Here is a 26412-nt window from a genome sequence, read left to right as displayed (position 1 = left end):
TCCCTCCCCCTACCCCACCCCCCGACAGGCCTCAGTGTGTGTTGTTCCCCTCCCTGTGTCCATGAGTTCTCATTGTTCAGTTCCCACTTATAAATGAGAACATGTGGTGTTTAATCCATCCTATTTTTAATGAATTTCAAAGTAAATGGTAGACAAGAGTTCACTTACTCCTAAATCCTATAGCATGCCTATCTTTAATTAGACTTCAATATTTGTTTGCAGTTTTTTCTCTTTATACAAAATTTACATACAGTGAAACACATAAATCTTAGGTGCATGTTTGCTGAGTTTTGACAAATGCATACTTGTATGCAATCCAAACCTCTATTCAGGTATAGAAAATTACTATCAACTCAGAAAGTTCCCTCCTGCTCATTCTCTGTCAATCTCTGTCCCAATTCACTCCAAAGGCAACCACAATCCTGATTTTTCTCTATTATGCCAGTCCTAGAACTTCAGGTAAAGGGAATAATATAACCTCTAGCCTTTTGGGTCTGGCTTCTTTCACTTAACACAGTGATTTTGAGATTCATCCACATTGTTTCATATATCAGTAATTTGCTACTTTTTATTGTAGGCATTTATTCCACTGTTTGAATCTATCAGAGTTTATCCTTGTATCATTGGACAACTGGAACATTTCCAATTTTTGACTATTATGAATAAAGTTGCTATGAACATTCTTGTACAGTTCTCGTGGACATACATATTTTCCTTTTTCTTGGAAAACTGCCTTGCTTTTTGAACTTGGTAAAAACTTGCCTCTCTAGGGCCCACAAGGAGCACCCGGATCTCCTGGAGCTGTAGGACCTGTAGGACCACCAGGATTACAAGTAAGATCAATTTAAGCTTAGTGTGTGATCACAGTATTCACATGACTGTTTTCCCTATCATACTATGGATTCAATGTAAGCCTGTGTAATTTAGGTCCTCCTGGTGATCAAGGGCAACCTCCATTCTTGGAGGGTTAAAGTAAAGCGTGCTCTTGCCAGGAGCTATTGGAGTTATTTATCAGAGTCTCTCTGACCATCCAATCTGTGTTTCTAAAGCCTCCCACCGTAGCTCAACCCGAAGTATAGCCCAGGGATGGCAGATCCCTGACACATTTATTGCCACCTTCCATTTCCTCACTCATGACAAATATTGCAATTAATCATACTACCATCACTATCACCCACCCTGAACACTGAAGAAGCTTCAGATTCCTTCCTAACACTGCATCTTGGGCAGCTCTACCTACCTACCTATTTTTCTGACACAAAACCTGTTTATCATCACTGGTAGAGGAAGAGCATAGCCAGTCATCTATGTGGTTCTAGGAAAGCTGTGTCCCCAGATTGTTCTCTCCAGTGCAAGAAATCCCACTACTCAGTACTTTGGCTTAGTTTCACCAAAGGTCATCATTTTAAAATTTCTGGCCTGTTGGGAGGAATGACACATGAAGTCTTCACTACCTTAGCATTAATGGGATTACTAGGTCAATTTGGGGGATTTCAAAGTAGATAACAGGGAACCACAGGAAAGACAGTTATAATCTACTATGCCAAAGCAGGAAAGAGGACTAAGTTACTGGGGAGTGGCTCTCAACAATTCTTTTGACAGAAACTAACAAGTGCTAACTCTTTTCTTTCTTATTTTTCTGATTTTTAAAAAAATCTAGGGTCCTCCAGGGCCTCCTGGTCCTCCTGGTCCTGATGTAAGTATACTTTGTCTTGGGGAATTTTGCTTCCTACTCCTAAGTACTCTGGATTTCCCAGAGAGATACTGGTTTGGTTAACCCTACTTTCTGGTAAAAAAGATTGCATTCCAATTTAAGTTCCCAGAGCTTATTTAGTAATTGATTTTGTTTTTCCTCCCTGTATCCCTATTCCCTAGGGGAATATGGGGCTAGGTTTTCAAGGAGAGAAAGGAGTCAAGGTAAATAGCTTTTAAAAAATACAATCTGCATTCCATATGCTGCAAGAAATGTGTCTGATTACACACATGTGCCTGCTTGTGTAAGAGGATTTGTTTTTTCGCCTTGGGAAATGAGCATTTAGATCCTCTGGTGGGATCTCTTGAGGGCTGCATGTATACATGCCACACATGGGCTATTGTGGTCTTTTTCCCTTCAAGATATTGTTATTCCCCTGCTTCCTACCTGTGAAAGGTGTATGTCTTACAAACATATTCCCTTGAAATAGATTCTTTCTCTTCCTTCCATCTGGGTCTTTCCTTGGTGTTTTGTGTATTCTGTTCCCTTCTCTTTCCTTGTCTCTGATTCCCCTCTTCTCTCTACCCTTTCTCCTCCTCACCGTCCTCCACTTCCTCCTCCTTTTCCTTTTCGTCCTTCTCTTTCTCTCTGTCTCTCTCTCTCTCCTCTATCTCTCTTCTTTAACTTCTCTTTCACCATTCTCTTTTATTTCCCTCCTTCTCTCATTTCTCTCTTTACAAATTGCATTGTGATTTCAGAGCCTCAAGCGAGGCTGAGAACTTGCCATTCCCACCCTTCTCTCACAATTGTACTGCCTTCTGAAGGAACAACTCTTGCCTCCAATGTTCTAACATGGACGTCATTGCCTCTGCTTGTGCTCTTCGCAAGGATTAGAACACTTACAGTCAGGTCATTGTTGCCAAGAGGTAGTCATTCACCTTGTTCTGATTCCTTTTTTACTCTCTTCTAAACATCCTTTCATACCAACCATGAACTTAAAGTTTCCTTCTATCCATCTTGCTCTTCCCTCTGCAGTGCTGGTATGAAATTCATTGGTCAGGCTTATAATTCTTCTCACCCTTTGGCAATGAGAGTTTTGTTTCCTCATTGGCATGAGGGTGAAGAGGCCAAAGTAAGAGACAGTTTATTTGTGAGTTACATCCAGAGGATAACCCCTCCCTCTAGAAAAATGGTCGGTGTGATTTTCACTTTGCTTAATGTTCCATTTGATCTTACAGGGGGATGTTGGCCTCCCTGGCCCAGCAGGACCTCCACCATCTACTGGAGAGCTGGAATTCATGGGATTCCCCAAAGGGAAGAAAGGATCCAAGGTAGTGAACATTTGAGAATAGGAAAAATTAATAAACTTTTTCCTATAATTATAAGAACTTTAATAACCAGACAATACTGGAAGAATAGAGGGTTCTGGGTAATGGATTTTTGTTTAGAAGTGAGAGTAAAAAGGCTTCTTTGTTTTGACCCTTATGAAAAGCTTTCTTAAAAGACGGAGTATGTTTCTTGGTGTGTAGGTAGGAGTGTACCTGGACATCTGAGTATTCATTTAAGCGCTATTTTCTCTGTTTTAGTGTTGCAGATTCAATTTTTGATATGCTGAATAACTTAAACATTAAATAGTTGTGTTTTTCCTCCTAACTCCCAACCCTCTCAATACTTATGGTGTCCCCAAAGTACTGTGACAGAACACATAGGGTATGAATGGTTGCTCTTAAATTATCTTTTTAAAGAAGTTATTTGCTCTTAAAACTTGACCCTGAAAATAGGATATACTGTCACCAAGTGGTGACAAGAGATGCCCTAATTTACCTGATTTGAACTACCAAGGCTTACGCTATAGACTTGTTTAACTGAAATATTTTATGATCTGTATTTTTATATGAGTCACTGTATACTGCCTACATGGTTGTAATTGAATGGTTGTGTACTGTTAAGGTGTGCAGAGATCTTCCAGTAACTTGCATTTCCTGCCAGGGTTCCTTTAAGCTTTGTGATTCTGTTCCCATGGCCAAGGGGCCTAGGCAGGGAAATGTGTTTAGTCTCCTTTCTTTAAATTTGTCTTTGTGGAAGCAACAACTCCAAGCCCCTCCGGGTTTATAGGAACTAGTTGTTGATTTGGGAATGGTCTGGCAGCATGAAAGAGATTGTCTGCTTCCTCAATCATTCCCAAAACTTAAGGAGCTTTTCCATGGCACGTATAGATAAATTCACATATCAAAGAATGACAGATCAAATTGTTATGTGTCTCTATCCAAATTGTAATTGTTACCCTTTTCCCAAGACTATGGATTTCTCTGCTGCCTAATTTTCTATAGGAAATTGTACTGAATAGCTTCTTCCACTAGAAAGAAAACAGACAATCATCCTTTCTGTCTCCCAATTAGCCTCAGTATTTGACATTCTGTTTTAGACAGTTATGGTCCATAATCCTTCTCCCACAGCAAAGAGCTCCATGAACTAAGACATCCTGGTACAGCTACTAATTAGGGAGCCTGGGGAATCTGCACCACTCTCTGCTGCCCTAATCTTGATACCTCATTGGTTCCCCACTCCTCAGTCCAAGTACTTACAGAGAGCCATCCTCCTGTGTGTTCGCTGCTTCCTGATGCTACTTACTAACCTTTGGCTGATTTTCCAGGGTGAACCAGGGCCTAAGGGTTTTCCAGGCATAAGTGGCCCTCCAGGCTTCCCGGTAAGTCTCTCTATTTGATCAACATGTATTCAAGGGTCTGATTGGACAAAAGCTGTAGCAATAGAAGGCTAACAGAAAGACCTCTTCCCATGGATATTGTAGAGAATGCCACCATCTTTATTATTAGAAGGCATTTAAGGAGATGTTCTTGTTTCTTAAACACATGGAGACGTAAGCATGGTTCTCCATGAGGCTGTGTAACTTAGAGGTTATTAGCTCAAGCTCTATAGTTAAAACAGACCTAGGCCTGACTTCTGATTTTGCCAGTTTCTAACTATGTGAACCTGGACAAGTTTCTTAATTTTTCTGAGCCTCAGTTTCCTAACCTACAAAAAAGGGGAGAATGTTAGGGTGGTTATGAGGATTAAATGAGATAATATGCATGAAAAGGGCTTACTACATGTCTAGCACTTATTATTCAGTTAATGGTAGCTAATCTTAGTAATCCTACCTTCACTTTCATATCTGCCTTTCTAGCTTAGATTCTTAAACTCATCAGTTACCTTTAGAGGGTCCCTATGTGCCAGGCATTCTGCTGGACTTGGAGGTTACAACGGTAACTAAGTAAAAGTCCCTGTCCTTGAGATTACATTCTAATGGAGGAGTGAGGGAAAAAACAAACAAGAAACCAGCAAACAGATAAATCTATAACAAGTTCATATACTGGCAATATATAAAAGATGAAAGAAGGGTAAAGTGATGAAGTGTGGATGGGGAACAGGGTGGTCTACTTGGGACAGAGCAGTCAAGAAGGGCCTTTCTGAGGAAGTGATGTATGAGGTAAGGCCTGCATATTATGAGGGAGCACGTCTTGTGAAGATCAGAAAGAGGGTTTAAGGCTGAGGGAACCGTAAGTGCGAAGACCTTGAGGTTAAGAAAGCCTCAGTACTTTTGAGGAACAGTAAGAAGGTGAGCAAGTGGAACAGAGTAAGCAAGGCCAATGATTCCAGACAGAGAAGTCAGAACCAGATCTTCGCTACCTTCATAGGTCAATGCAGTTTTTTATTTTTAATGTAATGGGAAGCCATTCAAAGGCTCTGACTTGTATTTTTAAGATCACTGTGGCTGTGGGAGGAAGGAGAGAGGGAATGGGAAGGGTGGAAGAGCAAACACAGAGGGTATGGCAGTAGTCCAGGCAAGAGATAGTAGTGGTGACTTGGACTATAGTGACAGCAATGGACTTGGAAATAAGTGGATAGATTCAAAATGTAAAAATGTTCAAACTTGTTATTAGGGAACATTTCAAACATTTACAAAAGCAGAGAGAATGTCATAATGATCCCTCGTGTACCCATCACAGAGTTTCAATAATTAGCAACTTATGGCCAATCCAAAGCAAATAATAGACATATCATTTCATCACAAATACCTCTGAATATTTAAAAGGTAAGGGCTTTTTAAGACATAGTGACAGTATCATCATCAGTAATTTGTGATCAGCGATTAATATCAGTTAACAAGGCAGAATTCAAATTTTTGATTGTCTTATAGGTATATATATTTTTTTACAGTTGCCTTGTTTGAATGAAAAGCCAGACAAGAACAATGCATTACATTTGTTTAATGTGTCTTTTAAATCACAAGATATGTTTTGAAAGAGCTGACAAGATTTTCATGGATTGGGAATAGAGATCAGGTGGAAAATAGATGAATCAAAGATGACTAGGCCTGCCTGTCCTTGCTGGGCCAATGGGGATAGATGATTCCATTCCCTCCCTACAGTACTTTGAAATAGTTTGGGTCTCTCTGGGTGGCCAGAAAGCAGAGCCAGTGGAGCCAGTGGCACAGGTTCCTTCCATGATGATTCTTATTACTCCATAGAAATAAAAGGGGCATGGAGAATCATCTGTTCAATGCACTTGATTTTAATCACCTCTGTATCTAATGAACCAGAAAGGAAGAGAACCCTAGTGTTGGAGACAGAACACCCAAACTTTAGACCCAGCCCCTGCTCTGGAACTTTGGCAAGTCACTGAACCTCTCTTTATATCTGTAATTTGACAGTGGTCACATTTATATTTTTTATTGGGAGAAAATATTTCTACATATTTATAGGGTGCGTGTGATATTTCGTTACATGCACAGACTGTGTAATGGTGAAGTCAGGGTATTTAGGATATCCATGACCACAACATTTATCATTTCTATGTGTTGGGGACATTTTAAATCTCTCTTCTGGCTACTTTGAAATATACAGTACATTGTTGTTAACTATAGTCCCCCTACTCCACTATCGAGCACTAGAACTTATTCATTCTGTCTAACTGTATGTTTGCACCCATTAACCAACCTCTCTCCATCTCTCCCCCCACCCCACTCTCACACCCTTCCCAGCCTCTGGTATCATTCATTTTACTTTCTACCTCCATGAGATAAACTTTTTTAGTTTCCACATATGAGTGAGAACATGCATATATCTACTCTTTTAAGACACAACTAATAATGTATGCAAAGTTTCTTTAAAAAATATAAGGCTGTCCTGTTCAATAAGATAACCACCAGCCATGTGTGGCTACTGAGCCCTTGAAATGTGGCTGATCTGAAATCAGATGTACTGTAAGTGTAAATTACACACCAGATCTCAAAAACATAGTATGAAAAGAAATCTAGAATATCTCAATAAGATTTTTTACTTTGATGTTAAAATGACAATATTTATTATATATTTGTTTAAGTAAAATATATCATTTAAATGAATCTCTGTTTACTTTGCTTTTTTTTTTTTTTTTTTTTTTTTTTTTTTTTTTTTTGAGACGGAGTCTCACTGTGTCTCCCAGGCTGGAGTGCAGTGGCGCGATCTCGGCTCACTGCAAGCTCCGCCCCCCGGGTTCACGCCATTCTCCCGCCTCAGCCTCCGAGTAGCTGGGACTACAGGCACCCGCTACCGCGCCCGGCTAGTTTTTTGTATTTTTAGTAGAGACGGGGTTTCACCATGTTAGCCAGGATAGTCTCGATCTCCTGACCTCGTGATCCACCCGCCTCGGCCTCCCAAAGTGCTGGGATTACAGGCTTGAGCCACCACGCCCGGCTACTTTGCTTTTTTAATGTGGCTACTAGGAAAATGAAAATAACATAGTTGCTCACATTATATTTCTATTGGACAGTACAGATATAAAGTACTTTGCAAGTGAGTTTGGGAATAAGGTTTTCACCTTCTTTGTAGAGCATTTCACATAGATTCTAGCCACCTGGCATTGTCCCTGTGAGGTAAGCAAGGTGAGCCAGGCTTATCTCCCTTATACTGATGAGGAAACTACAGCCTCAACGGGTGAAGAGATTTGTCCAGAATCACGCAGCTAGTTATTAGCAGAGCTGAGATTCAAATTCAGCTTTCTTGAATTCTAGCCAATTTGATGGCTTTTTCCCCATACCATACTGCCCCCTACAGTCCAGTTTGTTCTAATCCCAGGCGTGGTGGGTTTTTTGTCTCTAAATCTCTACAAAGGATTTTATGATCTCCTCCGGTGTTATTGGCTTCACTGGCTCACACTGCCTCCCTCCCCTTCCCTTCCACATCCGAACCCAGAGTATTTCCCCTGCTGCAATTTCAACCCATTCCCTTTAGTCCTGTAAAAGAAAGAGACTGACGACAATGCAGGATGATAAATTGCAGTACCATTTCAAGCTCAGTATTTCCAGTGTTTCAGAGTGTGGGCTGAAAAATAGAAACCCCAGTTGATTGTAAAGACATCAAAGCTGGAAAATAACCCCTTTACATAGAACAGCATGTTTTCATAGGGTGGGAATTAAGAAACCAGAATTCTCAGCCCACTTTGGCACAGATTCAAAGTGTGACCTTGGCCAAATCAGGTAACTCCTTCACAGTCCTAATATCTCTATCTGTTTAATGGGAACATTCATAGGTAATTTATATGAATGCCTTATGACAGAAAAGTTATGAGGAGAAATGTGGTATTGTATTTGTGATACTCTGGACCTTTCAGAGGAAATGTGCTTCTCAAATCCAAAGCCTTCACATCAGCTTTCAATTATCCACACTTACTGAGAAACAAGGCAGCACTGAAGACAGAAATCTCTGTGGAATCCAAAATGTTCCTTTTAACTATTTGTTTTCTTCCTATATGAGTCCAAATCTTTGTAAGAGACGAAGTGCCCAACCTGAGAGATTTGCCCCTCACCTTCTTTCTCTTGGCCCCTCTGCAGTGACCAAACATCCCTGATTTTCTGGCTCAGTCCTCACCTCACACATTTTATCCCATTGTCTCAAGCAACACGCTCACACTTGTAGGCCACAGGTCTTTCCATGGAGGTCGTCAGAGAGAATTGTATATCCATGTGCCCTCTGTCCAAGGGACTAGCAAACACAGGGGAAGGCAAAAATGGAATAGATGAGGGGAGGGATAAGAGAAGAAACTGGCAAATCCTGAGGTAACTATTGAGTAGGAGTAACTACTAGGTAGGTGGGGTTCTTCAATTGAGCCTCCTCAGAACCAAAAAGCATCAGGAATCCGGAGCCCAGGAGAGCAGGCCCTGAAACAGTTAAGCTAGCTCCAGTGAGGCTTTCCAGGCCATGGGTAAGTAGGAGTGTGGGAGCAGCATTTGCAAGATTACTCATGAGGAGGACTGACTGTGACGGGGCCAGTCCCAGGGCATCTTGCTAGAACAGCTTGTTCAGCAGGGTCCCTGTACAGTGCCTCCCTATTCTTGGAGACAAGTTGAACCTACAGCACAGCCAGTGTCTTGCCAAGCTATTTATCTTTTGTTGGCTCTAACCCCCACACACAAATTTGTCTTTTTTTTCCTTTTTACATTTTTTAAACATATTTATTTTTGTTCACACTATAGCACAAGCTCTCAGGCCCTCTGAGAAAGCAAGACTCTTCTGCTTTCTGGAGAAGTAGTACAAGGCCCCCTTATATTTATAACTGAGGGCAAGACAGATGGGGGCACAAGATGGTTCCTGAACATTCTTTCCTTCACCCTTTGCAATAGTCTTGTTCTCTAGGTCATTATTCCATTCAGTTCAACAAGTATTTACTGGACCACCTTGTATGTGTTCAGACTGTAGTAATGGGCCTTGGAGAAAGATAAAAGAGAGTGTAATATAGGCCTCATGCTTACAAAACTTTCATATGCAACCAATCTTTGCACTTTAAGAGTTTGGGGCAGCACGGGCCGCCACAGATTTCATGGACAGGTGAGAGAAGGCTTCTTGAAGTGTTTGACCTCAGAAGCCGACAGACATTCCACCAAGTCGCAGCATGCCTTGGTTTGATGCAGAAAAACTAATATTTTAAATAAGTTTGCATTCAGTTTAACCCACGAGCCTTTCACATTAGAAGTTTAATGTAGCATGAAGGCTGAGCTATTTGATGCACAGTTATATAAATGCAGAAAAGAGAACAGGTAAGTACGGGACCAAAGCCTGCTTTGAATTGGATCCTACACACACACACACTCTCCTCCCAATAAAAAGACAATGAAAACAACCCACATTAAAAAAACAAAAACATGACTAGCCAAAAGGAAACAAAAATGAAAAACCCTGGGCCCAGAAAGCCAAGGGGTGCTCAACCAGCTTTCAGTACTCATGGGAGCGCACTAAGTATGTATGTAAAAGGAAGAAAAAGCTACAAATGGGATTTGAGCAGGTGAGCCAGGTCACATTAAAGGGACAACAGATGTTCCACAACATTTAGTGTCTTTCCTTCATTGCCTCCTTTACTTTCACAATAAGCCAAAATGTTGTTTGCTAAATCTGTGCTCCAAAAAGTACAATTTTGAACAACAGCGCAGTGGCCTCATTTAAGTTTTCTGTGAAAAACTTTGTCCACTTTAGTAATGAACTCTTCTGTATCTTGGGGGCCCAGACATTTGCCTTGGACCCAGAGGGGAGGAAGTTCTTTCTTACTCACTCTGCTTCTTGGAGTTCCTGCTTTTCCCTAGAGAATCTCCAAGTCATATTCATGGCTACAAATCCTCACCTCCGATGAGCAGGGCAAGAGGGATTGGAGACCATCTCACAGTCCCCTTTGGACTATCTCTAGGGCCAGGCAAGAGCCCTATAGTCCCAGTACAGGAGCTGTAGGGTTTCAGACCATGCCTAGATAGAAATGCTTCTTCCCACTGAAAACAATGTTGTGCTCATTATGTCACCAAAGGGGAAAAGCTCTTGCTCTTCCCCCTAGTATCAACCCCCAAGAATTTGCATAATCCTCCATTTGTAGGTCAAATAATCAAGTTCCTAAATGATAGAAGGCAGCCTGTTCTAAAGGAAAGGTTCCCGGAATGAAAAACACAAGATCTGGCTTTCTCATTCAATTTTAACTCATCCAGATATTGGTTTCCTCATCTGTAAAATCAGCAAGGTTAGATATTTAATCATTTCTATGCTGTTAGCCTATGATACTATAAATATATGGAACAGTGTTGTAGGTGGGGTGGGGGGCATTACTTCTAGAACCAAAGGGGGACCTTGAATGAATGGTCCAATTCATATTCAGAACTTACGTGCTTCTCAGGCAGTGACAAGAGACAGCATGGTGAGCCTCCCTAAGGGGAGAATGGAGCTTAATTAAAATAGCCTCCTTGTTTGGATGAAGCCAGGAGACCAATGAGAAAACAAACATTATAACTTGTGGTTTCTTTTTTCATTTAGGGCCTTGGAACTACTGGAGAAAAGGGAGAAAAGGGAATCCCTGGTTTGCCAGGACCTAGGGTACGAACCTGGAATATTACTTGCCTGGGTCTGTCAAGTCACCTTGTCCATTTTCTTTCCTGTTTGCTTCTTCATGTTTTGCAACTTAATTGCCACCTAAGCTTCTCGTTTCTCCTCAACCCAATGGCAGGTTCCTAAGACCTCCTTCTCTCTTAGCCCCATTCCCTTGATTGAATCACTCTCTTGAAAAGGAAAGAGGCACCCTCTACTCTAGGTGGCTCCTCAGGCTATTTATCTCCTTGCTGTCATGTGTCATTGTCTTCTGGGCTAAAGAATGATATGAGTGTTGCCTTGCTTTCATTCCATTCTATTCTGAGGGAATTGAGCACAGAAGTGGCACAGGAATGGAAGAAAGAGGGCCAAGTGCAACCTTTATAGGACAGAAACAAGCCTGGAAAGTTCTAGAACATAGTGAGTGATGTTTGGAGTCAACAGTTTCCAATAATAATCTCATTTGAAATGGAAAAATAACTATTAGCCTCTCTGATTCCTAGCTTCGGGCACTTAGGTCTTGAGCTAGAAGCAGCGGGCCAAGCTTAGCCTCAAAGAAGTAACATTTTAGAGAAATTGTGTTGTTAAGTTGACTATGAAGTTTATTAAGTAAGAGTCCTTTGAGTATTTAGCCATATTTATCCATTACCCTGCCATTTCTTTCTCTACTTTTCCCCCTCCCTTGTCTTGAAAATACATATAATCACCAACAAAGAATGCATTTGAGGTGGAAGACGAGGCCCTCCCATAATCTATTTAAAGATCTCCTGACTTGGAACGAATGCAGACTAAGTATAATACCACCCAGCCCTTCTATCAAATTCCACCTACTACTTAAACTGTTTCCATTTATTTGGCTCTTAAAAAATGCTCCATGTGGCTATTTAGCCTGATGGATTAGTGCTTAGAAAGAAGTCATTAGGCCAGGCGCGGTGGCTCACGTCTGTAATCCCAGCACTTTGGGAGGCCAAGATGGGTGGATGACTTGAGGTCAGGAGTTTGAGACCAGCCTGGCCAACATGGTGAAACCCTGTCTCTACTGAAAATACAAAAATTAGCCAAGCGTGGTGACGCATGCCTATAGTCCCAGCTACTCAGGGGGCTGAGGCAGGAGAATTGCTTGAACCCTGGAGGCGGAGGTTGCAGTGAACCAAGATTGTACCACTGCACTCCAGCCTGGGGAACAGAGTGAGAGTCTGTCTCAAAAAAAAAAAAAAAAAAAAGTCATTAAGCCAGGTCTAGGAACATTCGCTTACCTGATTTTAGGAGCTGCTAAATCCTGAACTCAGCTGTACAACTTTGTTATATAAGTCTAGTGGCTTTTTCTAGGTAGCCTATTGATTTTTCTAAGGTGTAACTATTTTCTTTACAGGGTCCCATGGGTTCAGAAGGAGTCCAAGGCCCTCCAGGGCAACAGGTATTTTGGTTAATATCATTAAAGCCTTCGTGTATAAAATCCCAATTAAAAGTCCCCCTTGCTTTACTTAACATGGCCAAAGGGAGACATTACTTATAATGCAAATTGTTCATCTCCCTTTTTTTTGGTATAATCTTAGCCACTGTCCTCTTTTCTTTTCACTCAAGAACATGGGTATCCAGTGTCAAGTTCAGTGCCTTGCCATTCCATGCTGTGGTCATACATCTTTGGCATGCTATCAGGGACTAGCAAGGCCAGCCTGCTTGTATCCGTGTCTAGCCTTGTGGCCCTTGTACCTCCTAATATGTAAATTGGCTACTTACTGCCATATTGTCTTCTGGGAGATTTTACAGCTTCCAGAGTCAGATAGAAGCCACACATACCCTGCAATGTCATCCAAGATCCTTGTGCCATTTGCCCTGGCTTAATCCAAAGACCAGACCCTCTAATGCTCCCATACTTTCAACTTAGTGGTAACTATGTTTCTGTCACAGGGCAAGACAGGGACCCTGGGATTTCCTGGGCTTAATGGATTCCAAGGAATTGAGGTAAAGTTGGGAAGTGAAAAATCCAGGGTTGGTAGGTAGAAGGGTGAATTACCACAAATGTCTGTATATAAGATGAAGTATTTTTAATATTTTGACCTTTTAAGTTTCAATTTTTTCTCAAGAAATGCATGTAACCTACTTTGAATACACAAAGCTGCTAATGAGCATTTCTTAGATACTACTTGATCGGTGGTAAACTAAGGGGCAGGGGCTGGTGACAGCAAGTCCATTCCACAGATGAGGAAAATTTTATTCATATTGCTTAGAATTGCCAACTGTTGGTTTTATTATTGTTTTAAATTCTCTACAGACAATGCATCCCCTTTTTGCCTACACCTGGGGCATATAACTGCCACCATCACACCCTGGATATGCCACTGTATGTGTTTTTGGTACCTAAGTCTGTCTTTGGGGAGTATTAGAACTCCTTTAATTTCCTCTGCCAGACATCATCCACTAACAAGGGTTGTGATGGTAGTAGAGGCCCAGGCCTGTTAAGAGTGGAAAAAAGTTAAAACTCTGTTCTCTCCTTAGCACTACTTAGGTACAGTCAAGGCCCAGAGCAGACTGTCCTTGAGTAGAGTTGCAAAATAAAATTGGGATCCCCTGTCCTTGACAGGTTTGCAACTGAATGTTAGGCCTCTGGCCTGCTTTGTGTCACCTTCATCTTAAATTTATGGGACTTTGAAATTAACCTATGGACTAGTTGACCCTGAAAATCCAGGGTTATAGAAGGAAGAACCTTTCATTTTCCTAGCGATGGGATTTAATGGCACATAGATCTTGGGTAATAAGGACATGGAAACATTTGTGTTTAATGTACTTAATCTTTGCAGGGTGAAAAGGGTGACATTGGCCTGCCAGGCCCAGATGTTTTCATCGATATAGATGGTGCTGTGATCTCAGGTGCAACTTCTCATTAATTTGAGTAGAAAATAAAGACAGGAAGTTAAATCCTATATCCCCGGTAATTATTAAAGGATACTTAGTTACTCGATTGTTGCTAAACTTGACACACCCAAGAGCCCCTCATGGCTCCTGAACTTGGGTAATAAAGCTAACTCCAATCTCTTGGGCAGAGAAGCCAAGCCCAGCACCCTGTTTTGTGTTGAGTCCACTAAGCCTAGGATTTGGGTCTGCCTGGGCCTGAATTTGGTGAAAATGGTTCTCTTGGCGATGCTTTGGGAAGGATGGATAACCACCCCCAGCTGGGCTGACTTCAGTTTGATACTATGGAATACTCAGGGCCTCATGTAGGTGATTCTATGCATGCTTGAGCTTGACAATTTCATAGGAAGTGGAAAAGTACCTTTGGTTAGCGGAGCAAGTGGCTGAGAGCCCTCAAGAGTATGATGCTTAGAAAATCTGTCTTCATCTCTCCTTGTCCTAGTTATTGTGTGTGCCCAACTCTTCCCTTTACCTTCTCCAAATATTGAGATGCCCAGTATCTCCAGCTACTTCTTGTTTGACCAAAGGCTTCTACTGTAGTTACTCTTCCATGGGTCTTCCCACTTATCTCTCACCTCTCATCCTCTAAGGCCCATGCCCGGTTTGGTATTAATATTTGACAGTGGCTTCCTGTGTGCCACTCACAGGAAACATATATGTGTAACATAAATAGTGGACTTCAACATCTTAATCCAAATGGTAGACATTTTAGGCATTACAGCAGATTAGTGGTAGAAGAAGAAGTACTTACCAGAGCTTACCATGAAAGGCAGGCCGTGGCCAGACCAATTCTTAATACACTAATGTTGGCTCCAGAAGGCCCCTTGGCTCCAGAAGACCAATTATCATGTGAGGCCATTAGCATGAGAGACTTGGAAAGGGCAAGAAAGGTACTTCTAATGCCAGGACAGCTCCCTGCACCTCTTCTTGGGCATTTTGTAGCATCTGTGGGCCTCCTCTGCCTTTATTTACTGCTGTCTTTCATTACAATGCCAGGTAATCCTGGAGACCCTGGTGTACCTGGCCTCCCAGGCCTTAAAGGAGATGAAGGCATCCAGGGCCTGCGTGGCCCGTCTGGTGTCCCTGGCTTGCCAGCATTATCAGGTAAAAAAAAAAAAAAAAACTAACCCATCTGCCGCGCAGATCAGTCCTCTATACACTGTGGTTCCTAGCATTCCCTTCTGTACCTCTGGGTTGGGGCACACACCTAGCCGAAGTCAAAGAAGAGGTAGGTTCTTATAGTCAGTAGGTTCCCGACTGCCAGCCCAAAGCTAACGTATGTGGGGGCTGGGTGAGCAGCTTTTGTTTTTGGCTTAAATAATGTATCATAGCTGGACAGGCAATCCTAGACTGTCACTGAGGTTTGCAGCAACAAGAGGGGTCCTGGGTTGAGTTGCTGGAGCTGTGTCACCCTCCTGTGGATATGCCATCCCAGTTGATGCTTGCCAAGAGGGGCTAGCAAAAGCCCAGATGAAGATTTATACCCAGAACCTTGCTGTAGGATTCAGCCAGGTACTGAATGGTCCCAGGATCCTGTGGGTAACACTCTTGAACTAATCACATCCATATGTCATTCTATAGTGACATGTGGAAAAAGGCATGCCAGAGTCTGGGATGCAGTGATGCCCCAGATATAAAGCTCAACTTTTACTTTTAAAGTCACCAGTTTCTAAATTCCTTGGAGATGGGCTGCTGTGAGGATACCTATGGTTTTAAAGCAGTCACCTGGAAATGGTACAGCTGGCCCCAGCACCAAGTTGGGAAAAAATCAAGAAGTGAAAGGCTAGAGACCCAGATTTTCTTCTCAGGTTTGCCACTGAGAAATGCTGGGCCCCTGATCATGTTTCCTCTCTTCTTTGGGTCTCAGTTTCCCAAGAGATTAGGCTAATAGATCCCTAAGGATCCTTCTAACTCTGATGCAAGAGAAGGGCAAATGCTTCCCTAAATTCTTCCTTGGATTTGTTTCCAACGTATGCCACAGATAGGAATACTCCAGAGAGTGGGGTGATATAATGAGCATTTGTGTGTGGGCTTATTTTTCCAGGTGTCCTAGGAGCCCTAGGGCCTCAGGGATTTCCAGGGCTGAAGGGGGACCAAGGAAGCCCAGGCCGTACCACAATTGGAGCAGCTGGCCTCCCTGGCAGAGATGGTTTGCCAGGCCCACCAGGTCCACCAGGCCCACCTGGTAAGTTACTCATTTCTCTTTTGGTCTCAAGACTCAGATGTGATCCAGACTGCAGAACAGTCATGATTTTTGAGGGGGCATCTCACAGGTGAAACAGCTAAGCCAGGATACATGATAATTGCAGAGGGGCAGCCATGAAGGCCCCATTGTCCCTGAGTCAGATCCCTGCCTCTACCAGTTATTGATAACAGCAGAGTGTTCTCCATCAAGGAACAAGCAAACTAGGGCCTAATGCCTTCCAAGTTTTGTACCCATTCCCACTCCATCTTTCACTGTTCTCAGCCTTTAAGTCTGTTTTTTCAGCTCCTAAAGAAGCAGCATTGGTTATTTTGAGCTTGCCCTGGTCCACAAGGCTCCAATGGGGTGGGCTGAGAGACTGAGAAAAAAAGAAGCCAAGCCTGGACCCTTGAGGTGGCTGCTAAAAGCCTACACAGGGCTTGTCCTTCTTAGATCTCCTACTTGAGTGTGAGATTCTAGATTCTGAGAGAAAAGCTGGAAATGCTGCCCAGAATGTTTCTTTGTACCTTAAAGCCCATATCCACTGCAGCTTGCACCTCTTTCCTCTTTTGTCCTAAGGGAGGTTTCTGGGGTAGACATTGGTACTGCTGAGTTTTAGAAGCTACCTTGTTCATTCCTCTAACCCCGCTGTCTAGTACAGTGCCTGGAACATAATGGACATTCCATAAATATTAGTAGAGTGAATTGAACCAACAGAGGTCCTGTTGACTCCTTGCTGCAGATTTGGGGTCCCGGTCTTGAATTTTATTTTTTTGTCTCTGCTGTGGTTGTTGAGCCTCAAGGACTTGGGCCTTGGTGATTGAGCTGCTGTGGTGAGTCAGGGAAGTCATCAGGCTTATACAAGTTGCTAATCCTTTATCTGTTTTTTTACCCAAAGGTCCAGAATTTGAGGCCGAAACTCTACACAACAAAGAGCCAGGGTTCCCTGGTCTCCGAGGAGAACAAGGTCCAAAAGGAAACCCAGGCCTCAAAGGAATAAAAGGTGATTTTATCCCCTTGAGTTTCTTGGTCCTCCAAACTCCTTAGAGAAGGCTTTATGGGGAATGAGAAAACCAACAGCCTGGGGAACCTAAACAGAAGCAATTGTGGATCTTGTTTGGGGCTTTGATTTTAGGATTGTTAGAAGTGCTATATTTGGGTCTCTAAGACTGAGGCTAGCAATGGAGGTCACACAGGACCAAGTTGTTCGCAGGCTTCTTTTTCTTTCTCCTCTACCTGCAGCCCAGGCTGTTAACCAGTGCATGCTGCTACCCCTCCCAGTTTGCAAGACCAAGGATGTAAGCCACTTACTACCTTCAGCCTTAAGCAAAGTGCTCTGAACAGGTCAAGACCTGGGACTCTGAAAAACCCAACTGGCTCCAGGAAAACAACCCTAGCCCCCACTGGTGTTGGAGAACCGATCAATGACCGCAGCTGCCTTTGGGTCATTTCCCCCTTCTGTCACTTACTGTGAGGGGAAGATGCTCAATAAGTCAATTCATTAGGGTTGTGGCCTAGGCCAGGGTGGAGGAAGAAGTGAAACTAATGACGGGAGAGGGGTTTTGGGATGGCCTAGGGTTCAGTAATTCAAGATCTCTAGGAATGAACTGCTTTCCTCAGGCTCAATCAGAGAAGTTCTAACTTACTCCTCTCCTTTCTCATTGCTCTGTCATAAAATGTCATTACCTAAGTATATAGAGGCTGGTTAAGAAATGCCTGAAAGCTTATTCTCTACTATTCAGGTCCCAGGAAAACTATTTGATGGAAAAGGGCATTAAATTAACTTAGATGTTAATTTTGGCCCTTACCTAACTCACTACAAAGCTGGTGTATTTCTTGATACCATTCACAGTCCTAAAAAAGGGACATTTCTGATGCTCCCCATTCTGTATTTCCACGGAGCTGAAAGATTTTCTCTAAGTATGGAATAGTGATAGGGATTCTCAAACTTCATTATACATGAGAATCACCCAGGGGAGGTTATTAAAAATTAGATTATTTGGTCTGGCCTCCTGAGACTGAGTGATTAGGACTGAGATAGGGCCCAGCAAACTGCCTTATAAGCAACCATCACAGGTGACTGATGCAGGATCACATTCAAGAAATACTAATCTGAAGAACAGACTATTCTCTTAAGAGTTTTAGGAATCATCAGTTTTCTAAAAGTAAGAAGGGGCCCTTCAGAATCTTAGGAAATTCAGGGTCACCGATGTTGGCACCAATTCTCATTTTCCAGACAATAAGCACGGAAGATATAGGGAGTTGGACCATAGTGCTAGTGACTCCTTGATACCTCTTCAAAGGTGCTTTGTTGAAATCCCTATCATTATTTATTTGGCATTTGTCTCAACGTGTACAAAAATATGTACACATTTGTGTCATGTGTACAAAAGTCAGGTGAAAAGACATTTTGGTTAAAAAAAAAAAAATCTTTGAGCGGCTTGAATTCCAGACTCTCCGCTGGTTAGTATAGGTCAGTGGTTCTCAACTACGGCTATACTTTAGACTTACTGATGGCTGAGCCTCATCCCTGACTAACAAAATCTGAACCACTAACACAGACATACTCTGCTGGAGAGTGAACCAAGTTTATTTGAGTGTGTTCTCTGCAAGCCTTCAGATTGCCTCCATGGAGTTGTTCAAGTCACAAATAACCACTATCAATTCTTCATTCTTCTTAGAAAAAAAAATGACCCACTTCATTCTATGTTGTCTTTTTCTCCCAGGAGACTCAGGTTTCTGTGCTTGTGACGGTGGTGTTCCCAACACTGGACCACCCGGGGAACCAGGCCCACCTGGTCCACGGGGTCTCATAGGCCTTCCAGGCCTTAAAGGAGCCAGAGGAGATCGAGGCTCTGGGGGTGCACAGGGCCCAGCAGGGGCTCCAGTAAGTCTTGCCAAACTTTGACCCTGAGGATGCAATGGAATCTTTCCAGTGCCCTTCAGTCCCCCCAATTACTTTTCTAAAGTGCATACAAGAGAGGTGGGATTAAAACAAAGTTTTGGGGTTTTGATCTACAACAGGAAGTCTAACTATAGAGTCTCTTAAAGTCCTTTCTGCTTTAACCTACCTATTTTCCCTTCTCTCTTTCCCCACTTTCTTCCTTCCACAACATTGTTTACCTTTGCCTAGCAATGTGCTGGCCCATGAAGATAAAATAGGAATTAAGGTGAGGTTTCCATCTTCAAAGATTTCAAAATTTACAAAAGGTGCAGAAATAAATGGGCAACTGTTATTCAAGATGACAACATAATCAGTGTCTATAACAGTGCCAAGGTTCTGCTCTAAGTCATAATGCTAAGTGCCAGAATTCTATGAAGTCTGCACCTTCTGACTCCTCCCTCTTCTCTCTTTGTCAGGGCTTAGTTGGGTCTCCGGGTCCTTCAGGACCCAAAGGAAAGAAGGGGGAACCAATTCTCAGTACAATCTCAGGAATGCCAGGGGATCGGGGTGATTCTGGCTCCCAGGGCTTCCCTGGTGTAATAGGAAAACCAGGCAACGATGGAGTACCAGGTCTACCAGGTCTGCCAGGACTTCCGGTAAGTTGATCGTTCCTGGGTGATTAGCTCTACAGATCTTTACACCTGACTTTGTTGGGGGGTCTGATGGCCACTGGACCATGAAACAGGGAAGAACAGAGTCTAGAGTACCTTGTCCTGCCTCTGCCACTAAAACTTTTTGCTTTTTGATTTTCCTTTATGTAAAGTGGGAGTCATTTTCTCAGAATGGATCATTGTCTCATTTGATAAATGCTAGTAACACCTGACCATATGACTTAAAAATACTTCAGCTTCTCAGCAACTTTTCTCCTCAAGTAATCTAGCCACTTTCTGTGATCTCTAGGGTTGTTATTATCCTGCTCATTTCTTGCCCTGTCTCCTCACCCCTATCCAGAAACTTTTGCGTTGTTAGATCATCCAGAGGAGACAAGATTCATATCCACTAACTAAAGTCAAAGGAGACTGATTGATAAACTATGATGATGATAGAGAATTTTAACAAAACACAAAGCATTGGTCACACTGGCTACCTCTTTCTTGTAGTCAGAGGACTGTCCAGATAAATCTCTGAGTTGAATTTTCATTCTTTTTTTTATGTGTTGTCTAGGGTGATGGTGGGCAGGGCTTCCCAGGTGAAAAGGGGTTACCTGGACTTCCTGGTGAAAAAGGCCATCCTGGTCCACCTGGCCTCCCGGGAATTGGGTTACCAGGACTGCCTGGACCCCGTGGGCTTCCTGGAGATAAAGGCAAGGATGGATTACCGGGACAACAAGGCCCTCCTGGATCTAAGGGTGAGTCATGGAATCAGATGGCTTTGGACTTGGAAATTTGACCCCTTGTAGAGTGGATATGACCCAGGTGCATGAAATGTATCATAAGAAGAGACTTGTCTCACCATAATCAGTACTTTTAACCCCCTGAGGGATTTGCATGTGAAAAAAAGTATTATGATTGTATTGTGGTAAGCTTAGGGGACAGAATAATACAGATTTCCACTCTACTTAGTGAAGGACTTCCTACCAAAGCAGTCTGAAAATGTAACAGAGCTACCAAGGGAGGTTATGAGCTCATAATCCCTGGAAGAGTTCAAGAAGAAGATGGATGACCACTTATTGCAAATGTCATCAAAGCAATGGGTGGGAGATTGGACGAGGTGCCCTCTAAATTGTGTGGTAATATCATCAGCTGGGAAAAACCTTTCCTCAACTCATGGAATCTCAGATTGGGCAGAAATCTAGTTGCATATAGTCTAATCCCCATTTTATCCCTTAACTCCTTCCTTTTTATATAACTTCTTTTTCTACTTGAATTTTAGGAATCATGTGTAACAGTCCTGCTTATGGTTTATGAAGGTGCTATGCTAATAACTAGTCTTCAATACAGCCAGAACAGCTGTTCATCCCAACTTCTGGGTTTCCACAACTTCTATGGTTCCATCAGTGACACCACACTTATAATAATCTGAAGTTTAAAATTTTGAGATTATCTCTTATTTCCTTTGCAATTCCTCTTATATTCTTTCCTTCTCTTCTTGCTACTAAACTCTCATTATGTCATGCCTAGGTTTTCAAATACCTATATGCTTGTTGGAATAAGTGGTTGGATGGATGGATGGATGGATGGATGGATGGATGGATGGATGGATAAGTGAGTGAATGACAACAACTTCCTAAGTAGTTTTTACATTCAATTCTATTATGAACACTGCAGCCAATCTGTAAAGTGCCAATATCATCATGTAACTCCCCTAGTTCAAAGCCACATATGGTACCAATTGAATAGAGATCATATAATGTCCAAACTCCTCAACCTGGAATTCAGAAGTCTCCAAACATGGATACAACCAACCTTTTCAACCTTATATAATGCTCTTAATTGAAACAAAAAAACTAAGATACCAGTCTTCTTCACTGTACCCAAACACAATGTGTTCACTTCCAGCTTCAAGATTTTGCCGTGTTGCCTTTTTCTGGAGTGCTCTTCCTCTTTGTGTAGTCATATCATATTCCTCTTTCAGGGTTCAAGATAAACCCCACTTCTTCCATTAAGCTTTCCCTTGGCCTCCACAGTATGTCATTGCTACTTAAATTATATATCTCCTTCCATTAATGCTTTTACTTTCCCCATCCGCATTGTAAGTCTCTTGATACTAGGGATGGTAATACTTCTTAGAGTCTCTTTACATGCCTAGCATAGTGCAGTGTTCCATAGGAGACTAATATTTATTTGCAGAAGAAAGAGCCTTCCCAATAACCAAGGGGCTATTTCTTAAACATATTTCTCCTGTTTCCACCTTATCATCTTGAAGAATTACAATAAAAGAAGACAGGATACCAGGTCTTGCAAAATTTTATTTATTTCAAAATCTATTTTTGCGATTCGGTGTAATAAGGTTGATGGTACAGGTTAAAACTTGATAATTCAAAATTCTTAAAACTGAGTCAATATTTCATTTAACAAATTAATCATTGTGAAGGTTGTAAAGACGTTTTCCTTTTTTTTTTTTTTTTTTTTTTGATGAAGTCTCACTCTCACCCAGGCTGGAGTGCAGTGGCATGATGTTGGCTCACTGCAACCTCTGCCTCCTGGGTTCAAGCAATTCTCCTGCCGCAGCCTCCTGAGTAGCTGGGATTACAGGCACCCTCTACCACACCTGGGTAATTTTTGTATTTTTAGTAAAGACACGCTTTCACCATGTTGGCCAGGCTGGTCTCAGACTCCTGACCTCAAGTGATCCATGTGCCTCAGCCTCCCAAAATGCTGGGATTACAGATGTGAACCTCTGCTCCTGGCCATAAGGATTTATCAAATAAAATCATTCTGCCTGTTGGAAGTCCTAGTGTTAGCTATAGCTTTGCTTCTAGCTCTGTTCCCAGAGACATTACTCATGGTCATTCCACTGCTCCTCCCCTAATTGGGTCTTCACTGTAGATTAAACCGTTTTGCAAGCAACAAGGTTTTAAACTGAGTTATAATAACATGACACTTATAAACTTACACACTTTCAAGTCTTCTGACTATTATCAACATTTTAACTATTTGAGAACCTGCTGAGTGAACAGAAGGAAGCTTGCAGGACCATTTGTATCTCAAATATCACTAGTCCCTGGACACAGAAAATTTTTAGGAATATGATATGGTAAGCTATAGCTTGGGAGATGCCTTATGCAGAAAATGTTTGTCTTATTCCATTTTCTGTTGCTACAACAGGATATCTGAGACTGGGTAATTTACAAAGAAAAGAGGTTTATATAGCTCATGATTCTGAAGGCCAGAAAGTCCAAGATTGGGCAGCCCATCAGTTGAGGGCCTTGTGCTTCTTCAGCTCATTGTGGAAAGCAGAAGAGTACATGCAAAAGAGTCCAAACACTAAAAGCAACCTTGCTTTATAACAGCCTGCTCCTGTGGGAACGAATCCATTCCCTTGAGAAATAACCCAGTCTCCTGAGAAAGAGATTAACCCATCCTAACAACCTAATTACCTCTCAGAAGCACCACCTCCCAACACAGCCACTCTGGAAACCAAGTCTCAACATGAGTTTTGGTGGAGACAAATCATATTCAAACCATAACCATGTCCTTCTTGCAGTATGAAAAGTTTCAAGAAATTACTTTAATAAAGAGCGTTAGCTTTCTTTTCTATGACAACCAAATATAATTCTTCAAACTTACCTTTTTTTCTGCACAGTTTTAAAAACAAATAACCCGGTGGTCCCCAAACATTTGCACTGTAGCCATTTCTGTTGCTAGAAAAAAAATTAAGATGCTATTCCTGAATGTGCCCACTCCAATCAATGGTAGCCCAGACTAGGACAGCTGCATTGCCAGGAAAGAGGATGTAATCATCAGAAGCCTTTCAGCCTACTAGTGTGAATTATTAAAAACTTTGGGCAAGCAGACAACTGGCTGTTTCCAAAGAGGCTCTGTTCCAGATGCTTATAGTAATCAATCACCCTGGTTATTACTGAACTGTGGTGACTGTGTGCTTGATCTCATGTGGGTGCCAGTGCTCTCCACTCAGTTCAGACAGGGGATTTTGTTGGTGGGCATATCTGGGCTGCTGAGAAGACTTCCCTTGGGCCTCAAGGAACTTCTGTCCCGGTTTAATTTTTTTCTTCACTTGATTGCTCTAGGTGACTGCTGCTGCAGAGAGAAGGTTGGTAAAGGAGACTTAGACACAGAGAGAGGTGAGAGCTAGCTAGGTCTACAAGCTCTCAGACACCGGTCTTAGCCAAACATCCCTTTTTTGTTTACCTTTGTCTCAGATAGTCACGATGGCCTGAGCACCACACTGGATGCCCTGTTTGGGGAGCAGGGAGCCTAAGGCTGGGATGCAAAGGCTGACACCAACACTGCTTCAGAGGCTCCATAGCACATACCTCTTACAGCAGGCAGTACGGGATTGAGTGGGCATGATTTCCTTCACCATGCATGTCGATGGCTTGGCTGACCTCCATCTTAAGCAAATTCATTTTCTGAACTTTACTGGGGCCATAATCTGCCTTGAGAGGTACCTGAAAGGATCCACACATGTCTGAACTTTACTCATTGGGCCCAGAACAAATTGAGATGTTAGAATCTTGGGAACCAGAGACTCTTTTTATTCTGAAAATGGATTTGGGCATTAATGGGAAAAATTGTGAATAAGTAGCTCATTTGTTGCAATTACTAAACAGAACATGGGTAGAGCAGATTTCTGCTTTGTTGAGAAGGCTCCGAATTCAGGAATGTAAAGTAGAAGACAGTATAAAGGAAAAGAGCCAGATACCAGTATGACTTGAAGTCCTTCCGTCTCACCATTTTGAACCTCTGCTTACAATATACAAGTGTGGTGTGGCACACAGGTGTGAGACAAAATTATTGAGAGAAATATGCCATTGATTTCCTCTGGTTTCTAACCATCTTTCCTTTGACCATTATTTTTCTCATCCTGGAACCTTTCCAGATGCCTGTCCTCAGCTTCATCTTCTAAAGGCTTTGTTTTTATCTGGCTGTCACAGATGAAAAGAAGCAATTAAATCAGTCTGATAAATTAAGGATGAATGGCTTAATATTTGGACCCAGCCCAGGGATATTTTTATTTTACTAAGTTTGTTTCCTAAGACATAAAACAATGGAACTGTCATGTTAGAGTTTGACACATTAGAGCCAATGGGCTATTGAGATTGTTGAGGGCAGGAGAGTCTTTTGCAGGATCCCTCTCATGACACACCCTCTGGAGGAAATTCTTCAGCCTAACTCAAAGAGCCCAGGCCTGAGCTAAGCACAAGGTTGAAAACCCCCTCCCAATGAAGCATCTCACCACAAAGTGCTGGCCTGTAGAGCATATTTCCATAGTAGGGAAATAACTATCAGAAATAGCTCTGTCATCTTGATGTCTGGTAGGATGGAGGTGGGTTTGACCACCTACGGAGGAGGATCCAGGCCTACAGCCATCTGTTCACCTCTGGAAATATGACTATAGAAACCTGAAGTCTGGAAGGCAGAAAGTGCTACCCAGACTACAAGCAGTGTCACTAACCTGGCGATGGCCTTGCAGGAGCTCCACTGAGTACTCATTCTTACATAAGATAATAGTTCAAGATAATAAAAACTATTATTAATTGAGCATGTACCAGAGTGCTAGACACTGTGCTAAGTGCTAGTAGCACAGTTTCATGTAATCCTCACAAACACCATATGAGAAAAGTAGAAGTAGTTCCCATTTTGCCATGAGGCTCAGAGAGGTTTAAGTATCTTGTTCATGCAGCTGGTTAGCAGCAGAACTAGGATACCAGCTAAGGTCTGTGACTTCAGAGTCCAACTTGTCAACCAATACATTATACTGTTCAATTCCCAATCTTGATTTAGGAAAATAGAAGTGGGATCAGGGGAGGAAAGCCAGTGAGTTCAGTAAGCAGTTTGAATCATAGGCTGTGTACATATTTTTCAGAAATGTAATTTGTGATTTAAATACAGGCAAAAGCTATAGATGTTTATTAAAACTGTTGACTCTGTAGTTTAAAGCAGACCTTGGGGGATTGTTTTAATGAATAGGCAAGACTTATATAATTAGCATATCAATTGTTTGTAAATGGCACTTGAGGGAGCCCGCAAACAATTTGTTCACCAGTATTTTATTAAACCTCCCCTCTGTGATCTTATAGACTCTTTTTATTTGCATTATGAATGGGCAAGGGAGAATTTGCTAGGGGAAGGGCTATGCATGCCAATTTTGACATCTTGAATGTTGAAATTGCTACTTTTTCTCTTTGAGTAGCAGAGTTGACAGTTTCAAATAAGGAGCTGAGGAAAGGGTCACCACTTGCCTGTCATGGACAAGAAAGCGGTCTTAAGTGTTTGCATAGTACAGACATACTGGTACATTTGAGCAAGGACAATCAATAGGTTTCAGTAGATCCCAAATGAAGTGCATCAAAAGAACCCAGTGGTTTGGGGAAAACCTCATTCCAAAGAAAGGGTAAACGTGAGAACTTGAGGGATCTTGGCTTCAAACCCTCCAATCTAGTCATATAAGCATAATGCACCCTTAGGACTAACCCCCAACACCCATCCTAGGGAGAGGCTCTATCTGTGGGCAGGGTGAGTAGGCAATTGCTGTTTGCTGCTGTTCCTGCACAGGCAATCTCTAAGAAACCTTGTTAGGCAACATCTGCTGCATAGGTGACTGTTTGCCCACTGGGCCTCAGTGGTTTGATAAGTGATATCCTAGCATTTGGACACTAGGAGCATTCTCATCTGTAAGC

General features: G+C 42.2%; 1 protein-coding gene across 5 annotated transcripts in view; it reads left to right on the top strand.

Annotated features, from left to right (window-relative positions):
- COL4A6 (collagen type IV alpha 6 chain) overlaps positions 1 to 26412 on the top strand; it is a 292245-nt gene that overhangs the window by 240041 nt on the left and 25792 nt on the right. For 4 of the 5 annotated variants that reach the window (XM_025372175.1, XM_025372178.1, XM_025372177.1 and 1 more), the window contains exons 9-23: positions 771 to 833; positions 1661 to 1696; positions 1876 to 1917; positions 2932 to 3024; positions 4347 to 4400; positions 11020 to 11079; positions 12443 to 12487; positions 12982 to 13035; positions 13872 to 13941; positions 14980 to 15087; positions 16028 to 16168; positions 17064 to 17168; positions 18892 to 19052; positions 19526 to 19705; positions 20274 to 20457. In XM_025372175.1, the coding sequence (XP_025227960.1) occupies positions 771 to 833; positions 1661 to 1696; positions 1876 to 1917; positions 2932 to 3024; positions 4347 to 4400; positions 11020 to 11079; positions 12443 to 12487; positions 12982 to 13035; positions 13872 to 13941; positions 14980 to 15087; positions 16028 to 16168; positions 17064 to 17168; positions 18892 to 19052; positions 19526 to 19705; positions 20274 to 20457 (1396 nt within the window). Of the gene's footprint in view, positions 1 to 770; positions 834 to 1660; positions 1697 to 1875; positions 1918 to 2931; positions 3025 to 4346; positions 4401 to 11019; positions 11080 to 12442; positions 12488 to 12981; positions 13036 to 13871; positions 13942 to 14979; positions 15088 to 16027; positions 16169 to 17063; positions 17169 to 18891; positions 19053 to 19525; positions 19706 to 20273; positions 20458 to 23799; positions 23854 to 26412 lie in introns of all 5 variants that reach the window. The other variant, XM_025372174.1, reaches the window with a different exon arrangement.

This window comes from Theropithecus gelada, chromosome X (genome assembly GCF_003255815.1).
Source record: "Theropithecus gelada isolate Dixy chromosome X, Tgel_1.0, whole genome shotgun sequence".
NCBI classification, from domain to species: Eukaryota; Metazoa; Chordata; class Mammalia; order Primates; family Cercopithecidae; genus Theropithecus; species Theropithecus gelada.
This window is presented reverse-complemented; position numbering and strand designations above follow the sequence as displayed.